Raw genomic sequence first — 27,375 nt, forward strand, 5'->3', positions numbered from 1 at the left:
TAAATAGCTCAGTAAGACCCTATCTCTAAATAAAATACAAAAAAAGACTGGAGATGTGGCTCAGTGGTTAAGTACCCCTGGGTTCAATACCCGGTACCCTCCCCCTTGCAAAATGGTATTAGGAGAACTGGAAATCCATATGCAACAAAATGAAATTGAATCCCTTTCTCTCACCATGCACAAAAGTAAACTCAAAATGGATCAAGGAGCTAGGAATCAAACCAGAGACTCTGCGTCTAACAGAAGAAAAAGTTGGCCCTAATCTCCATCTCGTGGGGTCGGGCTCCAAATTCCTTAATAGGAACCTATAGGACAATAGTTAAAATCAAGAATCAACAAACGGGATTTATTCAAACTAAAAAGTTTTCTCTCAGCAAGAGAAACAATATGTGAGGTAAATAGGGAACCTACATCCTGGGAACAAATTTTTACCCCTCATATTTCAGATAGAGCTCTAATCTCCAGAGTACACAAAGAACTCAAAAAGTTAAACAACAAAAAAACAAATAACCCAATCGACAAATGGGCCAAGGATCTGAACAGACATTTTTCAGAGGAGGATATACAATCAATCAACAAATACACGAAAAAATGCTCACCATCTCTAGCAATCAGCGAAATGCAAATTAAAACACTCTAAGATACTATCTCACTCCAGTAAGAATGGCAGCCATTATGAAGTCAAACAATAACAAGTGTTGGTGAGGATGTGGGGAAAAAGGTACACTTGTACATTGCTGGTGGGACTGCAAATTGGTGCAGCCAATTTGGAAAGCAGTATGGAGATTCCTTGGAAATTGAAACACCATTTGACCCGGCTATTCCCCTTCTCAGACTATACCCAAAAGACCTAAAAAGAGCATACTATAGGGACATAGCCACATCAATGTTCATAGCAGCATAATTCACAATAGCTAGACTGTGGAACTAACCTAGATGCCCTTCAATACATGAATGGATAAAAAAAAAAATGTGGCATTTATACACAATGGAATATTACTCAGCACTAAAAAATAACAAGATGGCATTTGCAGGGAAATAGATGGCATTAGAGCAGATTATGCTAAGTGAAGTTAGCCAATCCCTAAAAAACAAATGCCAAATGTCTTCTCTGACATAAGGGGGATGACTCAAAATAGAGTAAGGAGGAAGAGCATGAGAAGAAATTACCACTAAACAGGGAAGGGAGGTGGGAGGGAATGGGAAGGAGAAGGGGAATTGCACAGAAGATGGAAGGAGACCCTCATCGTTATACAAAATGTATATATGATGTTGTGAGGGGGAAGAAAAAAAGAGAGAGAGAAATGTGTCACAGTAGATTGGGTAGAGAGAGTTGATGGGAGGGGAGAGGAGGGGGGATAGGAAGAGCAGCAGAATACAACAGACACTAGTATTGCTGTATGAATATACATGGCTGTATAACCAATGTTATACAGCAATCTGTTCACATGGAAAAATGAGAATTCATACCCCATTTGAATCAAATATATGTCAAGATCATTTATTGTCATGAGCAACTAATTAAAAAAAAACACCCTACATTAAGATTTTTTGTCTCTTTAATCAGAATGCAAATATCAGGAATATGAATAATAAACCTGGTACAGTGGCACAGCCTATAATCCCAGTGGCTTGGAAGGCTGAAACAGAAGGATCACGAATTCAAAGCCAGCCTCAGCAACTTAGTAAGAAATATATTTCACTTTCTCTAAGTGAAATATAAAAAAGGGCTAGGGATGTGGCTCAGTGCTTAAGCATCCCTTGGTTCAATCCCTGGTAATATTAATATAATAATAATAATAATAATAATAATAGGAGGAGGAGGAGGAGGAGGAGGAAGAAGAAGAAATAATAATAATAATAATAATAATCCTGGCAAGGATGTGGTGAAAAAGATCCACTAATGCATATTGATGGGACTGCAAAATTAGTACAACCACTTTCTCTAAGATCAAGACAGGAACAACACAAGGCTATTTACTCTTTTGCTACTTCATTCTTTTGAGTATATTTTGGTTAAGCACAGGTCTCCAAATCTGCAGTTATTTTGTTTCTCCTTTAGAAGATAACATTAAGTTGCCTTTTGGCTTCCATTGTTTTTAATCAGACCTTTTGTGCATTTCTGATGGTTTGTGTTGATATAGTCTAGTCTTTAGGTACCTGGTTATTTATAACTGCCAAGCATTCTATTTTCAATATCTTATTGCAGACATAATTTGAAATTTATGGAACTATCCTCTTCTTATTACTAAAAAAAAAACTTAACTTTTTGCTTCTGCCAGGTTCTTTGGAACATTAAGCACAGAATAATCACCTCACTCCAATTTTAGAGAACATGATGATTCACAACTGAGATCCAATCCCTATAAGAGCCTATCTACTTCAGTTACCCATATTCCCAGGGTGCAGACATCCAGGTTCTAGTCCAAAGCTGAGGAATTGCTGGTAAGGTTCACCAACTTGGTGGGCCCTTTTCTCAAATCTGCCTCCCTAGTTCTAAGAGGCTGTCAGCTGCTCCCTCTAGAACTGGAAACATTGGGTTTCTCTCCCCAGGGCTCCATCCTCTTTTGTATCCCTAGAATTTTTAGTAAACTTTGTGGATCTCCCAAGACTCCAGGAAGATTATGTTGATTAAATTCTTCAGGGGTTGGGGTTGTGGCTCAGTGGTAGAGCGCTTGCCTAACATGTGTGAGGCACTGAGTTCCATCTTTAGCGCCACATACAAATAAATAAATAATGTAAGGTATCGTGTCCATCTACAACTAAAAACTTATTTTTAAAAAATTCTATATATTAGAGCAAACCTACATATTCTACAGAACATTACATCCAGCTTTTCTACAGGTATATAGTGGAACTGCTGGCCTCAATTACCTATTCCATCACTAACAGATCTAGAAGTCTTCAAATAAACCTCTCATTTATTAGTGATTTTAAAAACTGAATACAATCCACATTCAATAATATTTACTCCTTTAAAGTACACATTTCACAAAGTTTTAGTATACTCAGAGATATACTAAAACTTTTTATAAGTTTTTAAAATATTTTTAGTTATAGGTGGACACAATACCTTCATTTTATTTATTTATTTTTATGTGGTGCTGAGGATGAAACCCAGTGCCTTACACGTGCCAGGCAAGTGCTCTGTTGCTGAGCCACAACCCCAGCCCTTATACTAAAACTTTTAAGGATCCTAAAACTTTAAATTCCACATTTTATCACCTGCAAAAAGAAATCCCATGCCCACTCGTAGTAGCAGACATTGCCACCTCTCAACCTCTTGTTAACCACTAATCTACTTTCTGCCTCTATGGATTTGCCTATTCATGACATTATATGTAAATTAAATTATAAATATGTAGTCTTTTATATATGGCTTTTTTTCACTCAGTATAATGCTTTTAAAGTTTACCAATGTGGTATCGTGTATCAGTACTTTATTTCTTTGTCATTGCTGTTGTTGTTACTTAAGTATTTGATTGAATGGATGGATATACCATATTCTGCTTATCCATTCATCAATCGATGGAGATTTAGGTTATTTCCACTTTAGGGTTATTCTTAATAATGCTGCTGAGAACATTCATGTACACATTTTTTTAAATTTTTTAAATTGTTGATAGAACTTTATTTGTTTATATGCAGTGCTGAGAATTGAACACAGTACCTCACACATGCCAGGCAAGTGCACTACCGCTGAACCCCAGCCCGAGCCCCCATATACACATTTTAGTGTGGAAATATTTACATCTATAATATAAACCTAGGATTGGCATTGTTGAGTAATATGGCAACTCTGTGTTTAACTTTTGGAGGAATTTTCCTGCAGTAATGTTTGTGAGTCTCAATTTTTCCCCACCAACATATCTAATTGTCTGTCTTTAGCCATCCTAGTTGGCATGAAATAATATCTCCTTATAATTTTGCTCTATATTTCCTTAATGACTAATAATGTTGAGCATCTTTATGTGATAATTAACTAGTTGTACAATCTTTGTAGAAATGCCTATTCAAATATATTTCCAATTTATAAACTATATTTTTTATTGTTGAGCTATAAGAGTTACTTTTACATTTTAGACACTAGTCCCTTATCAGATATATGATTTGCAAATATTTTCTCCTATCCTATGGATTGTGTATTCACTTTCTTGATTATGTCCTGTGAAGAATAAAAGATTTTAGTTTTTATGAAGTTCACCTTTCACTGTGCTTTTGGTGTTAAATCTGAAAAACCTAGTACAAGATCACAATGATTTACAACTACATTTTCTTCTGAGAGTTTAATAGTTTTAATTGTGAAACTGAGGACTTTGCTCTATTTTGAGTTAATTTATATACATATATATATATATATATATATATATATATATATATGCATACCTGTTCATATATAGGAAGGTAGGGATCCAACTTCATTCTTTTGCAAATATATGCTGAGGGCCATTGCCAAGTAGGAATGACGCATCAAAATCTCCTTGCCAACGTACCCCATGCTGCTTAGAGGACATTCAATGGGACATTGCATGTATGCTTTAGTAAGGTGACCTTGCTCAAAGAACAGGGTGGATCCGGGTTTAGAGCTGATCAGGTTTGAGGAAGTTTTCTGCTCCTTGAGTTTAAGGCGTTCCCGGTTTAAGACAATAGGGGTTTTAGGGAAGTTGGAGGTTGAAGATTATTGCTGCTGGGATTAGGGTGTTCCTGCTGCTTGTTCCTGTTGAGTTCTCGTGAGATTCAAATGGGATTTGGGAAAAGCCTCGTGGAGTAGGTAAATTGTGCGGGCAGATTTTGGATTTCGGGAGAACCTGTTTGTGTAGAGGCCGGTGTGAGTTCAAGAATAAAGAATTGCTGTTTGAATCTACAAGTGTGTGGTGGCTCGTGATTCTGTGCCAAGCCGAGACATTGGCATATATATATATATATATATCAGTTGCCCCAGCATTATTTGTTGAAAAATCTATTCTTTCACCACTGTCTTGGCATCATTGTCAAAAATGAATTGACCATAATGAAAGGATTTACTTCTGTACTCTGAATTTTATTTCACCAATCAACATGTCTATCCTTAAACCACACCGTAATTGTTTTAATTACTATAGTTTGGTAATAAGTTTGGAAATGTGACTAGGAGTCCTCCAACTTTTTTCTTTCCAAGATTATTTTGCCTATTTTCTGTTCCTTATATTTTGATGTGAATTTTGGGATCAGTTTTCTATAAAAAAAAAAAAAAAAAACACAGCTGGGATTGTGTTTAATCTGTATATCAATTTGGATAATTACCGGTACATATTACCAGCTATCTTAACAATACTGTCTTCTAATCCAAGAACATGAAACTACCTTCATTTAGGTCTTTAATTTCCTTCAATGATGTTTCATGGTTTTCAGTGTATAGAATTTAGAATTTTCTTAATTTTATTTTCAAATTACTCACTGTTAGTGTACAGAATATAATTGATTTTTGTATATTGATCTTATATCCTGCAACATTGCTGAACTTGTTTATTAGATTTTTTTTTGGCAGATTCCTCAGGATTTTCTAAGTGAAAGATTATAACATATACAAATAGAATTATATTATTTCTTTCTCTGCAATTTAGATGTTTTATTATTTCTTGTCCTTGTTTAATGAGTGACCAGATAGATTATTTAGTGAAATCTGTTTCATCCTTCTCCCACATTTCTATTAATCAAACCAAAAGTGTCATGTTCAGCATCACATTTAAAGGATACTAAAAAATGTCTAGAGGAAGTTTCTAGAATTGGGAAGACTTCAAAATTCCATAGACAAAAATCTAAAAGAATTGAGGGTATTTTACATGAAGGAGATTAGACTAAAAGGATAGAAAGGACACAGAGTTGCTGATTTAACCGCTATTCTGGTTCAGCTCAAGGGAGGTCATAGAACCTAGAGAAGCAGACTTTAGATTAGTTTACAAGGAAGAATTTTAAGTTGTTTTCATCCTGTCACAACTACTGAAGATGGTGGTATTCTTTGGGAGGGGAGGCTTAAGTAGATGATCATTAAGACCTTTATATTTTCAGTGATAGTCAAGAACCCTGGTTTAAATGTAGCAATTTTGATATAATTTAGTTCACTTTACATCTTATAAATAAACATTACAAAAAGCTACTTTTCATTTCTAGATGTGTTCACAAAAAAACTGTCAGTGTTTTCCTAGCAAAGAGACCATCTGAGATTGCCATTTGAAAGTATTTTCCTGAGTAGTCACATATCTGGTAGCTTACTTTATAAACAATTGGGAAAAGGGGTTGCTTTGAAGTTCTATATTCTTCATGTACCTGATTTAAAATACTAAAATAAAGTCATTCATTTTCAAAAGTTCCTCAATTCTTATTTCAAAACAGAAAAAATTTAATGAAATAATTGAGATTTAGAACTCACCAGAAGAAATCTTACCAGCACCTTTATAGTCAACAGAAAATGCAGATGTGACTCCATTGGCTGACCCCAGTTCGCACATAGGAATTTGATAAGGGGGCCTCAGCTTGATTTCCATCTGCATGTCAGACAGATTTATCTTTGTTGAAAGAGACCTGGGATTATTATATCGCTGCTTGGTCCTCTGAATGAAGTTATCTATGTAAAATAAAAAATAAATTTTCTTACAGTCATTTGTTAATTAAATTGTTTGAGAGTGTGATATTTATGGTCAGTAAATTTTATAGATAAACAGCTTAATTTTTTATTAAAAATTATTCAATTTGTCAGGAAATTTTCAATATTATTTCAAATAATATATCAGAGAACCATCAATTTTTACTCCAAAAATTATACTCTAGAAATTAGTAATTATAATTACACTAAGGGTTTAACACTCCCTGAAGGTATTACATCCACTTCAAGGAACTACAAACAAAAAAACAGCTTTTAATTTTAAACCAAAGTCTTAATTTATAGGAATTCTTATCTCATGAAATATTAAATCTGGATATAATTACCCAAAAACATATACTATAAATTACATGTTTTTATAAATATGTTTTCTAATACTGCTTATGCCATAAGAATGTGTGTTTTAAAGAATAAATATTGGGCTGGGTTTGTGGCTCAGTGGTAGAGCGCTCACCTAGCACATATGAGGCACTGGTTTCGATCCTCAGCACCACATAAAATAAATAAATGAAGTAAAGGTATTGTGTTGATCTACAACTAAAAATTTTTTTTAAAATAATAAATGTAATAAAAACAATAAAATATATTTTCTAAATATCTTCCAAGTGGAATTTTATTTTTACTATTTGTACTTTGGGGTCTTCCCCCACCCTTCTTGTATATTAGGAATTGAGCAAGCTACTGCCTACAGGCCAAATCTAGCCTGCTGTTTTTGCAATAAAGTTTTATTAGACCATAACTACCTCCATTCATTTATGTATTGCCTATGGCCGCTTTCAAGCTACAATAATAAAGCTAAAGAATTGTGGCAGAGACTGTTTGGCCCTTAAAGTCTAAAATATGCACTTTCTGGTCCCTTCCAACAAATGTTTGCCGACCACTATTACACATTAAGCAGGCTATAAAAGATTATCACATAAACACAAAACTCTGAATCTCTAGCTTATATATTTCTCATTGAGAAACTGTCCTCTGGAATTAATTACTTGAACTAATAATCACAATCCCCTTCACAGTTCAAAAACATATTTTTAAAAATAGGCACTCAGATTAGGTAAGAAGTTGCCATAATTTATAGATCATTTATCAAACTATTCCACTAAAACCAAGTTAGCAGAAGTCCCTCTACCCCTGGCCAGTATTATATAAAACACTGCTTATGAATGGATGGAGACAGGATAATAAAAAGGTTAAAAAATCAGGCCCTTACCAAATTCAATGAAACAGTATGGTCTGACAGCAGTATTTGTCTTCATCATGTTATAAGTAGTAATGAACTCCTTCTGAAGCTCATCCAGGAAAGAGAAGGCGAGAACATTTGGGTAATTTTCAGTGCACAACATCATGTAGCTCACTCCCAGAGAGCTAATAAAACTACAGTGTAAAAAACATTGGTTTTAAAATTTCAAATTAAATCAAGGTAATTCGTTGCGTCACAAGACTGGTTCTATATACCATAAACTGTTGCTACAGTGGCAATGAAGGTATTAGCATTTATTATGTATTCCAGCAAAAAAATAAAAAATAATAAAAAATAAAGCAACCAAAATATAATACTATTTTAAGTTGTGGTTTAAAAACAGCAGACAAAAATAATAGAATGTGCTACAGAAGGAGACACACTGTGGTTCTAACATTTCAGTTACTTATCACTTAGGGTAGAAAGCAGGGCAAAGGATATATAAATACATAAGCATTATAGATTCTAAGATCTCTAACCCTTCACAAAGCTAGTAGAAATTAATATATTTGAGTCAAAAACTATTTAAGAGATCCTAATGAAAGTTATCGACATTATTCCCAGAAGGATGCCCAAACAACACAGAACTTTGCACACAATTTCAGAGAAGTCACTGATCTCATGAAGTTGTCACTGACCCCAAGAATCAAATCCTTTACACAATAATGAATTATGAATCATTGGGGGTGGAATTTATTAGTTCATAACAATAACAAATACATAAAAGGGAGAAAAAGGAAAATTCTTGCTTACAGCACAATGCTGAACACTGACTAGTAAATAAGGAGGTACTGCTATCATTGGGAAAACTACCATTTTACAACCAACATAGTAAAAATTTAGAACAGGCATATACAATCATGTACATCTAAGAGGAAATTTTGATGAGCATCAGTATAGTTGAATGGCTTAAAAAAGTCTTCCAGTAGAATATTTATTAGTTCTAAAAGGAAAATATTACATTGTAGAAACTAGACAACATATTGACAAAGTATTCTAACATAACTGATGAGGGGCAGGTGGGCATGAGCACCTCCAAATGTGAAATCCTAAGAAACGTCATCTATGTAGTATTTTGAGAATGCATAATCTAAATCTAATCATCAACAACAGAATGACCAACATTCTATTTTTTAAAGGATGAGGTATATTCTTTAAAAATCTCAAATGTTGTAAAAAAGATAAAACTTACAAAAATGTTCACAATCAAAGGAGTCTAAAAACTATGAAAACTAAATGTCTAGTCTGCATTCTATGCCAAAGAGAGGGTAAAATGCCATAAAGGACATTTCTGGGGTCAACTGAAAAGTTGGAAAACAAGTAGATTAAAGTATGTTATCAATATTAATTTTACTACAGCTAATTAATAAATGTAGTTAAAAATATCCCTAATTTTAAAAAATACACATTGAAATTGTTAAGAAGAAAGGGTCATGGTATTTGTAAGTTTCTCTCAAATGGGTCAAAAAGAACAAATGAGATAGATAAAAAAGGTACATAAAATGCTAACAAAAGATGAATCTGGAAATGGGTATTATTTGTATTTTTTATTCATTATTATTTTCTTACTCATATTACTTTTCTGTGAGACTGAAATTGTTTCAAAATAAATTAAAATTTTTTAAAGTTCTACTTTAAGCATTGAAACATTTAAATTAAGCGTGTAAATTTATTAATATATTGAAAAAATTCTAGAATATAGTTTATACCATCCCCCCATATGAATAAGCAAAACACAAATTAAACCTTTTTAATGAGACACTTAAATATCCTTTTATAGTACTGTCAACACAACTACTCTCAATCAGGGATGGTAAACATAGCAAGCAGGCTGTCACTCCATACTTGTCTGCCATGCACTGCCCATCTATGACATATCTTCATTGACAATCCTGATCCTGGAGCACTGGAGCACCTACACATACTTTCTTTCTAATAATGAAGGTGCATAATTTATTATCTTTAAATTTAATCTCTGAAGCAAATATGTTCACAATTCAAATTTTAAAGGAATCATAATGAAAGGGAACACTAAATTAAAATATTTTACCCCTTTCTTTGCTCAGAGATACCCAGCTCTCCTTCTCTCAGGCAATCCATGATTATTAACTTCTTATATATCTTTCTACTGAGAGGTATTGCATATTCAAGTAAATAACTGTGCCTTTGCACATGTGTGTGTGAGAACACATTTTAATAAAAGATCACCCCAGGCATTCAAATGATGTAAGAGTAGACAGGTGAGTTAGCACATGCCTGTAATCCCAGTGGCTCAGGAGGATGAGACTGGAGGATCACAAGTTCAAAGCCAGCTTCAGTAAAGAGGCCCTAAGCAACTTAGCAAGACTCTGTCTCAAAATAAAAAGGGATAGGAATGCTCAATGGTTAACCACTGGGTTCAATCCCTGTATCAAAAAAGAAAATGATGGGGGCTGGGGATGTGGTTCAAGCAATAGCGCGCTTGCCTGGCATGCGTGCGGCCCGGGTTTGATCCTCAGCACCACATACAGACAAAAATGTTGTGTCCGCCGATAACTAAAAAATAAAAAAAACTATTAAAAAAATTCTCTTTAAAAATAAATAAATAAGTAAGAAAATGATGTAAGAGTAGCACTTGGGCTGGGGATGTGGCTCAAGCGGTAGTGCACTCACCTGGCATGCGCAGGGCGCTGGGTTCGATCCTCAGCACCACATAAAATAAAAATAAAGATGTTGTGTCCACCAAAAATTGAAAAATAAATATTAAAAAAATTCTCTCTCTCTCTCTCTCAAAAAGAGTAGCACTTATTGGTTAATTATCTATTATTAATGATGTGGTATATAGCAGTGATAAAATTATTCTAATTTTATGCTTCTAGAGTTAACTGGAATTCCTTTCTGAAGTTCCACTTAATACAATCATTTTTTCAATGTTTTTCAAAATACAAATTGTGGACCATTAATAGGTCAAATACAAGTTGCAACCCATTAGTATGTCACAAAATTAGTTTAGTAAGTGACATTTTCTAATTTATTTTCTTTAAAAAATGAAATAGGATTTAATAGAAAATATTTGAATACTATTTCTTTTTTTTTTATGTTTCTTTTTTTTTTTTTTTTACTTTATTGTTGGTCGTTCAAAACATTACACAGTTCTTAATACATCATCTTTCACAGTTTGATTCAAGTGGGTTATGAACTCCCAACTTTACCCCGTATACAAATTGCTGTATCACATCAGTTACCCTTCCATTGATTGACATATTGCCTTTCTAGTGTCTGATGTATTCTGCTGTCTGTCCTATTCTTTACTATCCCCCCTCCCCTCCCCTCCCCTCCCCTCCCCTTTTCTCATCCCTGTTTAATGTAAATCTTCTTCTCAAGCTCTTCATCCTTACCCTGTCCTTGTTTACTCCCCTTATATCAAGGGGGTCATTTGGTATTTGTTTTTTAACGATTGACTAGCTTCACTTAGCATAATCTGCTCTAATGCCATCCATTTCCCTCCAAATTCTATGATTTTGTCGTTCCTTAATGCAGAGTAATACTCCATTGTGTATAAATGCCACATTTTTTTTATCCATTCATCTATTGAAGGGCATCTAGGCTGATTCCATAATCTTGCTATAGTGAATTGTGCTGCTATGAACATCGTTGTAGCAGTGTCTCTGTAACATGCTCTTATTAGGTCTTTAGGGAATAGACCGAGAAGGGGAATAGCTGGGTCGAATGGTGGTTCCATTCCCAGCTTTCCAAGAAATCTCCATACTGCTTTCCAAATTGGCTGCACCAATTTGCAGTCCCACCAGCAATGAACAAGAGTGCCCTTTTCCCCGCATCCTCTCCAGCACTTATTGTTGTTTGACTTCCTAATGGCTGCCAATCTTACTGGAGTGAGGTGGTATCTTAGGGTAGTTTTGATTTGCATTTCTCTAACTGCTAGCGATGGTGAGCATTTTTTCATGTACTTATTGATTGATTGTATGTCCTCCTCTGAGAACTGTCTGTTCAGGTCCTTGGCCCATTTATTGATTGGGTTATTTGTTATCTTATTGTCTAATTTTTTGAGTTCTTTGTATATTCTGGTTATTAGGGCTCTATCTGAAGTGTGTGGATTAAAGATTTGTTCCCAGGATGTAGGCTCCCTGTTTATCTCTCTTATTGTTTCTTTTGCTGAGAAAAAACTTTTTAGTTTGAGTAAGTCCCATTTGTTGATTCTAGTTGTTAACTCTTGCGCTATGGGTGTCCTATTGAGGAATTTGGGGCCCGATCCCACAGTATGTAGATCATAACCAACTTTTTCTTCTATCAGATGCCGTGTCTCTGATTTAATATCAAGCTCCTTAATCCATTTTGAGTTAACTTTTGTGCATGGCGAGAGATAGGGGTTCAGATTCATTTTGATGCAAATGGATTTCCAGTTTTCCCAGCACCATTTGTTGAAGATGCTATCCTTCCTCCATTGCATGCTTTTAGCCCCTTTATCAAATATAAGATAGTTGTAGTTTTGTGGATTGGTTTCTGTGTCCTCTATTCTGTACCATTGGTCCACCCGCCTGTTTTGGTACCAGTACCATGCTGTTTTTGTTACTATTGCTCTGTAGTATAGTTTGAAGTCTGGTATCGCTATACCGCCTGATACACACTTCCTGCTTAGCATTGTTTTTGCTATTCTGGGTCTTTTATTATTCCATATGAATTTCATGATTCTTTTATCTATTTCTACAAGAAATTCCATTGGGATTTTGATTGGCATTGCATTGAACTTATAGAGAACTTTTGGGAATATCGCCATTTTGATGATGTTAGTTCTACCTATCCATGAGCAGGGTATATTTTTCCATCTTCTAAGGTCTTCTTCTATATCTTTCTTTAGGGTTCTATAATTTTCATTGTATAAATCTTTCACCTCTTTTGTTAGATTGATTCCCAAGTATTTTATTTTTTGGGGGGATATTGTGAATGGAGTAGTTGTCCTCATTTCCGTTTCAGAGGATTTGTCACTGATATACAGGAATGCCTTTGATTTATGCGTGTTGATCTTATATCCTGCCACTTTGCTGAATTCATTTATTAGCTCTAATAGCCTCTTTGTAGACCCTTTGGGGTCTGCTAGGTATAGGATCATATCGTCTGCAAATAGTGATAATTTAAGTTCTTCTTTTCCTATTTTTATGCCTTTAATTTCTTTCGTCTGTCTAATTGCTCTGGCCAGTGTGAGGACTATGTTGAACAGAAGTGGTGAGAGAGGGCATCCCTGTCTTGTACCAGATCTTAGAGGGAATGCCTTCAATTTTTCTCCATTCAGAATGATGCTGGCCTGTGGCTTATCGTAGATTGCTTTTACAATGTTGAGGTATGTTCCAGTTATCCCTAATTTTTCTAGAGTTTTGAACATAAAGGGATGCTGTACTTTGTCGAATGCTTTTTCTGCATCTATCGAGATGATCATATGGTTCTTATTTTTAAGTCTATTGATGTGGTGAATAACATTTATTGATTTCCGTATATTGAACCAGCCTTGCATCCCAGGGATGAATCCTACTTGATCATGATGTATAATTTTTTTGATATGTATTTGAATCCGATTCGCCAGAATTTTATTGAGGATTTTTGCGTCAAGGTTCATTAGAGATATTGGTCTGTAGTTTTCTTTCTTTGAAGTGTCTTTGTCTGGTTTCGGAATCAGGGTGATGTTGGCCTTGTAGAATGAATTTGGAAGTTCTCCCTCTTTTTCTATTTCCTGAAATAGCTTGAAAAGTATTGGTGTTAGTTCCTCTTTAAAGGTTTTGTAAAACTCTGCTGTATACCCATCCGGTCCTGGGCTTTTCTTAGTTGGTAATCTTTTGATGGTTTCTTCTATTTCCTCTATTGTTATTGGTCTGTTTAGGTTGTCTATATCCTCCTGACTCAATCTGGGCAGGTCATAAAACTTAAGGAATTTATCTATGCCTTCACTATCTTCTATTTTATTGGAGTATAAGGATTCAAAATAATTTCTGATTATCTTCTGTATTTCTGAAGTGTCTGTTGTGATATTACCTTTTTCATCCCGTATGTTAGTAATTTGAGTTCTCTCTCTTCTTCTCTTCGTTAGCATGGCTAAGGGTCTGTCAATTTTATTTATTTTTTCAAAGAACCAACTTTTAGTCTTGTCAATTTTTTCAATTATTTCTTTTGTTTCAATTTCATTTATTTCAGCTCTGATTTTAATTATTTCTTGCCTTCTACTTCTTTTGCTGTTGTTTTGCTCTTCTTTTTCTAGGATTTTGAGATGAAGTATGAGATCATTTATTTGTTGGTTTTTTCTTTTTTTGAGGAATGAACTCCAAGCAATGAATTTTCCTCTTAGAACTGCTTTCAATGTGTCCCATAGATTCCGATATGTTGTGTCTGTGTTTTCATTTAACTCTAGGAATTTTTTAATTTCCTCCTTGATGTCTTCTAAAACCCATTGATCATTCAGCAACCTATTGTTCATTCTCCAAGTGATGCTTGATTTTTCCTTCCTTCTTTTATCATTGATTTTCAGTTTAATTCCATTATGATCAGATAAGATGCATGGTATTATCTCTACCCCTTTATATTGTCTAAGAGTTGCCCTGTGACATAATATATGGTCTATTTTTGAGAAGGTTCCATGTGCTGCTGAGAAAAAAGTGTAACTACTTGATTTTGGGTGGTATAGTCTATATATGTCAATTAAGTCTAGGTTATTAATTGTGTTATTGAGTTCTATAGTTTCTTTATTTAACTTTTGTTTGTAAGATCTGTCTAGTGGCGAGAGAGGTGTGTTGAAGTCTCCCATGATTATTGTATGGTGGTCTATTAGACTCTTGAACTTGAGGAAAGTTTGCTTGATGAACACAGCCGCACCATTATTTGGGGCATATATATTTATGATTGTTATGTCTTGTTGGTGTATGGTTCCCTTGAGCAGTATGAAGTGTCCTTCTTTATCCCTTTTGATTAACTTTGGCTTGAAATCTATTTTATTAGATATGAGTATGGACACTCCTGCTTGTTTCCGCATTCCATATGAGTGGTATGATTTTTCCCAACCTTTCACCTTCAGTCTATGAATATCTTTTTCTATCAGATGCGTCTCCTGTAGGCAGCATATTGTTGGGTCTTCTTTTGTGATCCATTCTACTAGCTTGTGTCTCTTAATTGGTGAATTTAAGCCATTAACATTTAGGGTTATTATTGAGATATGATTTGTTCTTCTAGCCATATTTGTTTATTGATGTTTCTAAACCTGATTTGTTATCCTCTTTGACTATTTTCCCCCCTTTACTGTCCTATCTCCCATTGTTGGTTTTCAATGTTATTTTCCATTTCCTCTTCCTGTAATGTTTTGCCAAGGATTTTTTGAAGAGATGGTTTTCTAGCTGCGAATTCTTTTAACTTTTGTTTATCATGGAAGGTTTTAATTTCATCTTCTATCCTGAAGCTTAATTTCGCCGGATACACGATTCTTGGTTGGAACCCATTTTCTTTCAGTGTTTGAAATATGTTATTCCAGGATCTTCTAGCTTTCAGGGTCTGTGTTGAGAGATCAGCTGTTATCCTGATTGGTTTGCCCCTAAATGTAATCTGCTTTCTTTCTCTTGCAGCTTTTAAAATTCTCTCCTTATTCTGTACATTGGGCATCTTTATTATAATGTGTCTAGGTGTGGATCTCTTGTGATTTTGCACATTCGGCGTCCTGTAGGCTTCTAGGATTTGTGATTCTGTCTCATTCTTCAAGTCTGGGAAGTTTTCTTGTATAATCTCACTGAATAGTCTGTTTATTCCTTTAGTTTGGAGCTCTGTGCCTTCCTGTATCCCAATGACTCTTAAATTTGGTCTTTTGATATTGTCCCATAATTCTTGGATGTTCTGCTCATGGTTTCTTAGCAGACTTGCTGAGCTGTCTATGTTCTTTTCCAGTTGAAATACTTTGTCTTCATTGTCTGATGTTCTCTCTTCTAAGTGATCTAATCTGCTGGTAGTATTCTCAATTGAGTTTTTAAGTTGGTTTAATGATTCCTGCATTTCTAGGATTTCAATTTGTTTGTTTTTTATTACCTCTATCTCCCTGTGAAATTGATCTTTTACTTCCTGGATTTGTTTGTCAATGTGATCTTTCATTGTCTGATTTTGCTGTCTCATGTCTTCCTTGAGACTCCAGATCATCTGAAGCATATATATCCTGAACTCTTTATCAGACATTCCATCTGTTGCAGCTATTACCTCTTCGAAAGTTGAGTTGACCTGCATTGCTTGTGGTCCTTTCTTTCCTTGTCTTTTCATGCTGCTCACGTTTCTTTCTGCTTGGTGAAACTGTTGTGATTATGAGTTTTTCCCCCTGATTATTTATATTGCTCCTGTATAGTTGAAAAATCTCCCTTGCAGGGCGGGTAGTAGCTGTGCTCCTTCTCTAGTTGGGGTGATCTCAATACCGCGCTGGCAGGTCGCTAGGCCTGCTCTGCCGTTTGTTCGCAGGTCTGCCCACCCTGCGGGAGCGGGTGGCGGCTCTGCTCTGTCCCCCCTCCAATTGTGGCGATATGACTATCACCCCCTCGCGTCGTTGGGCCTGATCCGGATGCGGGCGGCTGCTCTGCTCTGCCCCCCTACTCCAAATGGAGTGGCGTATCAACCATGCTGGCAGGCCTCTAGGCCTGTTCCGTTGGTGGGTCTCAGGTCTGCCCGACTCTGGCAGTAAGGGGAGCTAGGTGTCGAGAGTCCTTTGGTCCTTGTGGTCACGCCCACAGAAAGATTTTGAAGTTTCCCGGTTGTTCGCCAGGTGTGTGGGGCTATTAGCAGAGCCCGGAGGGCATGGCCATGTACGGGGCCATGCGGGGATCCTTCTAGCTGAGTCGGGCCACCAGGAGCCACGTGAAGAGCAGGGTAGCTGTGTCTGCGTGGTTAAGATCCGAGCGGGTGGTTTGGCTATTCGCCGAGCGAGAGCAGGGCCTCCCAGGAGAGCCGATATGGCGGAGGCGTCTGCCGGTTTGGGCTGCCACTCCGCTCCGGGCGGCCGCCGCTTTCAGAAGCTGCTGGTGGTTGCGGGATTGGACCTCTGGGCCTGCCGGAGGGGCCACCTGTAGAGCCGGGAAGCTGCGACCGCGTGGTTAGGGACCGGATGAGTGATGCGGCTGCTCCCAGAGCGAGCACTAGGCCTCCCAGGGGAGCCCGGATGGCGGAGGCCGAATTCCATTTCGGGCGGGGCGGGCCAAGTCGCTCCGGGTGTCCGCCGCTTGCAAAAACGGCTGCTGTTTACAGAAGATGATTTCTGCACCCGCCACGGGGCCACCTGTCTATTCGGGTAGCTGTGGCCGCGTGGTTAGGAACCGGGTGGGTGATGAGACTGCTCCCAGAGCGAGCACTGGGCCTCCCAGGGGGAGCCCGAATGGCGGAGGCCGAATTCCGGTTCGGGCGGGGCGGGCCAAGCCGCTCCAGGTGTCCGCCGCTTGCAAAAAACGGCTGCTGTTTACGGAAGATGATTTCTGCACCCGCCGCGGGGCCACCTGTCTATTCGGGTAGCTGTGGCCGCGTGGTTAGGAACCGGGTGGGTGATGGGACTGCTCCCAGAGCGAGCCCTGGGCCTCCCAGGGGGAGCCCGAATGGCGGCGGCCGAATTCCGGTTCGGGCAGGGCGGGCCAAGCCGCTCCGGGTGACCGCCGCTTGCAAAAAACGGCTGCTGTTTACGGAAGATGATTTCTGCACCCGCCGCGGGGCCACCTGTCTATTCGGGTAGCTGTGGCCGCGTGGTTAGGAACCGGGTGGGTGATGAGACTGCTCCCAGAGCGAGCCCTGGGCCTCCCAGGGGGAGCCCGAATGGCGGCGGCCGAATTCCGGTTCGGGCAGGGCGGGCCAAGCCGCTCCGGGTGACCGCCACTTGCAAAAAACGGCTGCTGTTTACGGAAGATGATTTCTGCACCCGCCGCGGGGCCACCTGTCTATTCGGGTAGCTGTCGCCGCGTGGTTAGGAACCGGGTGGGTAATGCGGCTCCTCCCAGAGCGATAGCTGAACCTCCCGGGGGAGCCGCTTGCGGGAGCAGCTGATGTCTGTGGGACTAGATTTCTGTGCCCGCGTGGCCGTCCAAAATCCACTTCTCTGGGACAAACTGTCACTTCCAATAAACCTACCAGTTCACGGCAGCTCTCTTCTTCAGGGAATTATGCTAGAAGTTCCTCCGTAGGTAGGCTGCCGCTGTTCCGATGGGTCTTTCTTATCCAGTTAAAGTGGAGACGATAGAATCGCTGCTTCCTCGCCGGCCGCCATGTTCCTTCCTTGAATACTATTTCATGAAACTTCTATTCAAGTTTACGATATGTATATATATAATAGTCACAAATTCAGCTGCATCTCTTCCCAAAGATCACAATCAAAAAATTTAGTCACAAACTTTTCATACATTTTTCTACAAATTAATATTTAAATCAAAGGCCAAAATACAGGTTTCCAAAGTGATTTTTTCCTCCCCCAAAATCTTCATTGTCATTATCAAAATTCTTTGACATGTCATTAGACTTCAAATATATACCACAATAAATTGAATACCTTGAACACAATTGGTGATTGCTTCTATACACTCTGAACTACCAAATGGCTAACTAGAAATTATAGTGTTATTCCTCAGGAATATGACTGAAATTTTGGTAACCCACTTTTCCAAATTGATAAAGACTGAGCCACAGCAGTACCTGAAAGTTTATTTTGCCCATGCTAAATTTAACTAGAGAATTGTACATGAAATAAAGGAAATCCTGCTTTTTTGATTGTTAGCATTTACAGGAAGTCTTTATTTTACTATAATTGCATGATACTCTCTGAAAAAGCTATAAAGTGTTTTACATTATTATGGCTTTCCATAGTAAATTCAGCCTTTTAATGCTTTCTTTGAAATAAAAAGAATGTTTCCAAAGTATATATTGGCTCAATTGATTTGCACTCGTAATAAGTAAAACAAAGCAAATAACTAAAAAAAAAAAAAAAAAAAAAAAAAAACCCTGCTTTTCAAAGGTTACTGTAACAAATTTTACTTTTTTTGTTGTTGTTGTTCAATATTGGGCATTGAACCCAGGCATACTCTACCACTGACCTACAACCCCAGCCCTTTTGATTTTTTATATTGACGCAGGGTCTCACTAAGTTACCCAGGCTGGTCTTGAACTTGTGATTCTCTTGCCTCTACCTCTGAGTTGCTGGATTATAGGCATATGCCCCTGCACCCATCTGAGAGACTACTTTTGAAGTAGTCTGAAGTCATTACAGACACTGCCACTCCAGCCTGAGAAGCATCAGGAACTCTGCATTCTGCACTTGTGATGCTCCCAATCCCATCTCCACTAGCCTTAAATTCTGACCTGGTTAACTCCAACTCATCCCTTTCTTTCTTTCTTTTTAATATCTTTGTTTTTATTTGTTTATTTTTATGTGGTGCGAGGCCGAACCTAGGACCTCACATCTGTGAGGCAAGCGCTCTTCCACTGAACTACAACTCCAGCCCCTTATCCCTTACTTTCAAGTCCTCAGAGCACAAAATCTAAACTGATCCTGCCCTGATGGTTACAGCACTGTAGCTATTATTCTTTGTGAACTAGCCCAAGCAATAATTGTATATGTATGTGTTTTTTGTTGCAATGTCTCTCTCAATCATAAATATGCTCCATGAAAGCAGGATGATTTCTGTATTGTTCACCATTGTGTTCTTAGCACCTCAAATATTCTGTGTCTAGAATAAGTGCTCAGTAAATGAGTGAATTAAAGAGTGCAAAAAACGACATCATTTACTTATTTACCCACTAATTACTTGAATATATCAAGCATAGATAACTGTACAATCCTGTGGTATTTACACGAAGCCGAAGCTCAATAAATACTAGAATAATTGACAGAAGAGAGTACTATTTTACCTGCTCTTCTGGTCACTGTTCCCCAGAAGGTTTCAGGGTCCAGGTCAGTGACCCTTCAACATATCCTAAGCAATGAGTATTCTCAGGGGCCATGGAGATTTACTCACCTCTGCAGTGAGTACTCCCAGATGGCTTCACAGTTCTAGCAGACCTCTCTTTTCTCCCTTTATCACTGTTACTACGTATGTGTATGTGTATACTGCACATGTGCACATGCTTGTAAGTACACACACACACACACACCCCTCTTTTCTCCAACTTGAGTATAATTTTTTATATTGCCATCCTTTTATTCCTAATTTATTCTAATTTCTTAAAAAAATTTAATCCCCTTATACTTATGGGCTTTCCCGCGGCCAAGAAATTTATCCAATCTCATAACATCTTACATTGGCACTTACATTGCTTCTTTATATTCTTCCAGGACCAAGTGCATCCTGAACAAGTGGGACTGGTACAAGTCCAACCTCTAGACAGGGGTTTACTCCTTCTAATTACTTTGTTAAACAGGTAATTCTATCATATGTTTAAGTTATATCACAAATGATTCCTCAAGTCCAACAAAAATAATAAATGGTTTTAGACATTAAACTTTTCTGATAACTAATTTCATATACAAACTGTCAAAGAAATTTTAACAACACCAATCAAACATTGACATTACATTACACCAAACTAATACTTAGTAAAAACAATGATTTTCCTCTCAACAGATCACAGAACATCTAGCACAGGTCTAACATTCTACTTTAAATCTTTGCTGTCAAAGACAAGCTTCCTACCTGCCAGGAAGCTGTAATGCAATTACTAAGGACTTGAAACAATGATAGAAAATAAGAAAAAAATGCATTTTACAGCATGCCCAATGACAAAATATATAGCAAACTATTTGTAAATTGACAGTAATAATTCATATTTTCATCATATATGACATACAATTTACATTCTACAATTGTACCATTACACATAGAAAAATCTGTTCATCCTTTGTGGCCACATTTGCCCAATGAATAGTTTTCCTGGGTGCACATTCTCCAGTAGGATGTGAAATCTTTAATCTACTGTTAAAATTCTAAGAAAATTATTTCTTCTACACTGAATTCCACTAAAATAAAATGTTTATAAACTTTTAAATATTAAATTAAAAGCGTTGATATTAAGAAAGTAAGTATGTTATATGGTTTTTATTACCACCAAAAATGTTCAACAGGAAATAAGTAGAAAACAATAATTCTGTTATTTGTCAGTGGGACGATAAGGAGATAAGAACCAGAAAGAGAGCTCAGTAACACCGGCTTTGTTCAGCACTAATTCAGAAGCTCTAAATTTCTCTCACTTATTCCTTTTATATGCTCAACTTTCAATTACCCTCTAATAATGACCAGCATATCATGTACAAAAGTGTCCCATGAATAAAAAAATCCATTTAAACCTCATAAAATACAAAAAGCATCAATATGCAATATGCCAGGTAACAGCAACTTCTAAAAGAATGCTAAAGGAAAAGGTGAGATAGTTTTAAGGAGCTAAAGGTGATTACACCAGAGACTTGGATAAAAAACAGACTAAGCAAATTTTGCCTTTGACACCTTTCATTTCCTTTCCTGTAGAATTAATCTATCCCCTGGTTCACCCTTTCCCACTACCCTAACACCACCACACCCCAGAAAAGATTCTAACTTTTTTAGATAATTGATCACAAACAGCCATTATATCACCAAAGTTTACTACACCTAGATCTCTCTTCCCTACAAAAACTGTATTGAAAGAGTAATTAGGTTCTTAGGCAAGTTCACAAGAGCCTATTTAACACATATGGTGCTGAAAAGCTATGTGTTTTGTCATAATAAATAGTAAAAGAATATTGAGACAAATTAGGAAAGTAGGATACACAGGTTCTCTCCTTGTCCTAAATGGCTTGGTAGCCACTGGAGGTTTGCATTCCCCTCTCACAACCTCTCTCCCTGCCAAAGTTCTAGTCTCCAACAAGGTAATGTTGTCCTAGCAAATTTAGGCTTAATGTATATTCTATTCTTCATTATTTCTCAAAATAAATAAATATATAAATAGGAGAGGATATTTCACTTATTTCTTTTACCTGGTTAATTTCTTTCTTCACAATAATTGAAAATAATTAGAATTAGGAATGCTCACTGTCAAGAAAGGGGTTAAAGGTAAAGGGCAGCAACTCCTTTTTTAAAAAATCAAATATGTGATTCCTGCAGTTCAGATATACAATTTATTAGATTTATACTTCAAAGGAATTTCTTTATATCCCTAAGTCTCATCTACTTTATCTATAAAATAGAACTATCATGACTAAATACCCAGCATCCCTTTAGGGAATTTCCCCCAGCCCCACCACCTATTCTACATAGCTTTAGAAAATCTACCCATCAAAGGGCTGAGTGTGATCAACTAAAGAGTACTTCATCCCCTCGAATCACAATAATTAGTCCAAAAATGGGCCATGACAACAAGCAAAGCCAAATTGAAGTTTTGTTCTTGAAACATGGAGGGAATAGTTTTTTGGTGGGACAGAAGTAAACCTGGAATTAACTGTGCAAGTGTTTTCCTGTCTGTGAATACCTATCTGAAAAAACAAGAGACTGTGGAAATGAAAGATTGCTGATTGGAACATTTGATAAATGCCACCCCAATCTTTCACAATAGATTTTTTTCTTTTGGCTCACTGCATTTTTATTTTTAATGGCCTAAAAATACCAGATACCGCTTAATATTTAACAATGGAGAAATGAGCAAATAAACAATGGAAAAATGAGTAGAAAAATCATTGCACAGCTTTTATAAGTTTTTAATTTAGAAGTAAAATAACTGTATAAAACTGTATCAAGAACAATATCTGCTAATTTAAAAAACTCATCAGAGAAAAAAACTGGAAGGAAATATGTAAGACAGTAATGATGTTTGAGTGTGGGATTATGAGTGATTTACTTTCTTGTATGTATACAACCAGAATAGTTAACTTGTATCACCTTGAGGAGTCTTTCTCCTTTGCCTAAATATGTATTTCATCAAAATTGAGGGGAGAATAAAGCAAAAATACTGAACACAATACTTTTTTTTTTCTTTTAAGCTTATATGAATTGTACATCTGCCCCCAGCAATGAGAAAGAGCTCTATTTATTAGCCATTCACAGAACTGTTGCAAAGCTTAATGATCATTGCAGATACTTAATAATTTGGTTATTGTTGAAGTTGTTACTTCTGTAATCAGAAAGTATCATCAAAGGGTAAAAGGAAAGTCCTGCTAGAGACTAAACTAAAAGACAAATAGGCTTAAAATAGCATTTTTGGCTGGAGGTGGCAGTTTGGGGACAAATAAAACGTGACCCCTTGGGCAAGGAGAGAATCTAGGTGGTTCACAGCCATTATCAGACTTCAGGTGAACAGGCAATGAAAGAATTAACAAATTGTATTTCTTGCACTAAAATTCACAATAAGGTATAACTGACCTCCCAAATGGTATTTGTCTTTTCATAAAATCAATGTCTTTATGTTAAAAGACATCTCAAAATGTACAACTATCATTTTCAAACCCCCAAAAATCAATCACAAAATTTTAAGATCTCAGATGACACAACTTAATTTTCACATGTTTACCATTAATGCATTAGCCATTGTTTTTTAAGTAATGAAATAAATTTACTCATTAAATATTTATTACAACTTCAGGAAAGTAGTCTTCAACCTATGAAACAGATGATTTTAAAATTTCTTATAAACAGAATTGTAATATTGCCAAGGAATGTGAAAAGAAATCACAAAAATGGATATCCCTACACTCCACTCAACTCTGCCCAATCAACAAGATTTCTTCAAAGCTGAAACCTTTTGGAGAAAATGAAGACTTAATTCCATGACACTCTGAACACTGTCAAACTCCCAAAACAACCATCCCTCATTTAGCAGCTATGACAGCTATGACACCATGCAAGACACTGTGCTAGCAAAAGCCATGCTCCAGGGATTGTGTGCCACTAGCTGAAATGAAGTGTCCAGCTACTATGCTCAGATGAAATACATCATTTTCCCAACACACAAGAGAAGAAAATTAAAAGAATTTTTTTAAATGTCACTAATTTCCTATTTTTTCTCTCTCAAAATTCTGGTCTTTTTCTGGTCTTTTTCATGTCAACTCTAATGTGAGGTATCATCTGATTTAGCATATAAATATACATTTAGTTACTATGGTGCCTCAATTTCTATAGAAATTTGAAAACCATGATGCTAAAAGATGAGGAATTAAAAACAGTATAGGCCATGACAGGTCATTCCTCAATGAGCTACAACCCAGTTAGAGCAAATAATGAATTTAAATTTTTTAAAAAAAATTTTTAGTTGTAGATGGAAACAATACCTTACTTCATTTTTATGTGGTGCTAAGGATTGAACCCAGTCCTTCACACATGCTAGACAAGCACTCTACCACTGAGCTACAACTTGAGCCCTGAATTTAAATTTTTAAAACAAAATTTAACAAATGACCAAAAAAAAAAAAAAACCCAACATAATTCTACATGAACCTGTGAAGGGAATGAGATCATAAGAGAAATGCAACACTAGTAATGAGGAAGAAGGTGATTCAGAAGAAATAGGCTATAAACTAGGCTTGAGAGGAAAGAGAAGCAATTACTGGGACCAAGAGAGACCCAGATACAGCCTGTGGTAGTTTTAGGCTGTGCTACAATGTTGCTACTACAGATCCCATGAGTCTTAACTGGCAAACTCCTAGTAGTTAGTTGCTCTGAGAATTTTAAAAGTCAGGTAACAAATAAATTGCCAGTTTTATATATTTCAGACTAAATTCATTGTCATATACTGTGAAAATCTCAATAAAAACCATCTAAGACTCTTATCAATGATAGAAAATATATGAAATCCAGAGTCTTATCAGCAACTAGTTCCTTGTAAGGAACTTGTTTTCCAATCCTTTTTGAAAGCTTGGCTATAAAAACAACATACACAGAGGTTTTTCTGTGCATGGTTGTAAAAAGTTATGCAATCTATTCTTTTAGATATCTCGGAACTATATTCTTGGATCAGTTCAGATTAGACATCTGCCGATTTATCCCACTCCTAAACTCTCTCAAAAAAACTTCTTCATGCACCATACCATTTGCTTATACTAGGAAGATATAAAAATCATTAAAAGCTCACTAATATGGCTATTGGATGACATAATGACTACTATTTTGTATAACTTTAGAACATGATTATTGCCTGGAACAAGTTTTTCTAAACTAATCAAACCTTAATTTCTCTTGCAACCACTTTAACTTCATTAAAATGACAACCACTAGGCAAGTGATTCTAATGAAACAAATTGAAGTCTTACTTAATGTTATAATGTCCAGTTTTCAGAGTACATCTATCAGGAAGTTGAACAAGTTTCCTTGAGAGCATTTTAAAATACTTTCTGCACTCCTGCATTCCTGTGCTTTGTTCATAATCAGTAGAAGCAGAAAGTGGCAGTCCATCTCTGACACGAATGACAGAGGCAGATAAAATCACAGACATTTCAACCGACAGAGAAGACCTAAAACAAAATGAACAACCTGGGTTAGATAAAAATTAGAGTCAGCTGATAAACATATGCGAAAGCATTTAACTCACTAGTAATCAAAGAATACTAATTAGGACTAGGGATGTGGTAGAACACTTGCCTAGCATGTGCGAGGTCCTGGATTCAATTCCCAGCACTGCAAAAAGAAAAAAAAAAAATACTAATTAAAACAATGATATATAATACTTTACTTAACAAATTAGTTTTTAAAAAATTAATCATTAATCATTGCTTCGATCTGGCATTCTCATATAAATATACAGGTGAAAGTAAAAACTGGCATAAATATGATTCTCAAAATAATTTGGCAATGTTTGACGAGGGTTTTAAGGCATTTATACCCTTGACCTCAATAATTTAACTATATAATCTATCCTGAGGAAAATAATTAGAAATCCAGATAAAATTTTAAACAGAAAGACATTCTTCCACTCAAATAACTGAAAACAACTTAAAATTTCACAACAGTATAATGGTTAAGTAAATTATAGTATACCCATATAGCAAATATAGTCTAGTAACTAAAAGTTACTGCTGTGAACAAAGGTTTACTAATGTACTAAAATGCTGATATATTAAATAAAGAAAAAAAGCAAGATAAAAAGTGCATATTTCTTTTACAAAGATAAAAAGAAGGAAAAGGGAGGGGGAAATGGAGAGGAATCGGAAAGATGCCAAAATTAGAATAACACTAATGTCCAAGAAAGAGTATTATGGGGATTTGTTCTATAATTTCCTACATATTCATAAAATCCTACAAGGGACAAATATTACCTTCATAATCAGAAAATAATTTTTATTTAACATAAATCCTAAAGCTTAAGGAATACTGGTTTTCATGTTCTCAATCCTTTTTACCAAAAAGTAAATCCTAATAGTCTCTTTTACTAGATTCTGATCATGCTTTACAAAAACAGATAAAGCATTTTACAGATCTGAGTCTGAAAGAAACTGGGTAAATAGTCAAACTTTGATAAAACACATTGTAGTTCTCAAACTTTAGCTTGTGTAAGAAGTTGGAAGTCTAGTTATATAGATTACTAGGACCACCCAAAAAAAATTCTGATCACTGACTGTGGGTGGGTTTGGGAATCTTCAATTTTAACTAATTCCCAAGGTAATTACCATTCTTGTTAAGAGCCATACTTTGAAAATTGCTGAATTATACTTAACATATGCTTGGGAAGTATCATCATATGCCTCATTTAATCTATCAATCAAACTATCCACTCCTAGGCTGTCCTGCTTAAATTTCATTTTGGCAAAAGGAAAATAAATTCCTGATTTTTTAAAGTCAAAAACTCAATTTAAACCTGCTCATTCTTTTCTTCCACCTTTATTTATTTGTTTAGCCTTTCTATGTTAGCTATATCTTTCTTAATTAGAGTCAGAAGAAGAAAATTGCACCAAAATCTAAAGCCATTGCATGTCTAACATTGTTAATTTAAAAAAAAATAATGAATTAAAACATGTCTACCACCTGAGATTAAGTGATAACTTCTCTGTCAAGCCATCAGAGTGCTTCTTTACTAGCAGTAGAGGCTAGTGATAAAAAGTCAAAAACGTGATCTGTCTCAGAGACTAAACTAATCTCTACCTGTCCACTTCAGTTAGGTCAATATTATCCCATTCCAAAAATGAAAAAACAGCAACACATCAAAAACTGAACAGAAAACCAATTGGTATAGTTTAGAAATCAGGAATTGACAGTTTTCATTGCTGTAGGAAATCCAAATCTGATTGCCCCATCCACAGTGGCAACTGATCTGACAATAAGAATTAACCCAATAAAGCTAATGCATTAAATTGACTACTTCTTTTCTCTTTTCATGAGAAAAGGGGAGAAATCTCTAGGTATTAATTTGTCATTACCCTTTAATGTTATTCTCCTATAATAACTTATAAGGAAAAAAACAGAAATAAATAAAACCTAACTTTTAACTACAGTGAAATCTTCAAACTAAAGCCCCAGTGTTTCATATAAAAATCAGCATTTTTTTTCCAGTTTTTTTTTTTTCTCCTAAA

The 27,375-nt window shown here is 36.1% G+C and overlaps 1 protein-coding gene across 6 annotated transcripts in view; it reads right to left on the reverse strand.

Moving 5' to 3' along the window:
- Sec22a (SEC22 homolog A, vesicle trafficking protein) overlaps positions 1–27,375 on the reverse strand; it is a 90,921-nt gene that overhangs the window by 58,483 nt on the left and 5,063 nt on the right. For 5 of the 6 annotated variants that reach the window (XM_078044112.1, XM_021735637.3, XM_013364568.4 and 2 more), the window contains exons 2-5: positions 25,451–25,486; positions 25,123–25,323; positions 7,851–8,014; positions 6,410–6,604 (exon numbers count right to left, since the gene is read on the reverse strand). In XM_078044112.1, the coding sequence (XP_077900238.1) occupies positions 6,410–6,604; positions 7,851–8,014; positions 25,123–25,304 (541 nt within the window). In that variant the 5' untranslated portion in view covers positions 25,305–25,323; positions 25,451–25,486. Of the gene's footprint in view, positions 1–6,409; positions 6,605–7,850; positions 8,015–25,122; positions 25,324–25,450; positions 25,487–27,375 lie in introns of those variants that run through there. The other variant, XM_078044114.1, reaches the window with a different exon arrangement.

Source organism: Ictidomys tridecemlineatus, chromosome 3 (genome assembly GCF_052094955.1).
Source record: "Ictidomys tridecemlineatus isolate mIctTri1 chromosome 3, mIctTri1.hap1, whole genome shotgun sequence".
NCBI classification, from domain to species: domain Eukaryota; kingdom Metazoa; phylum Chordata; class Mammalia; order Rodentia; family Sciuridae; genus Ictidomys; species Ictidomys tridecemlineatus.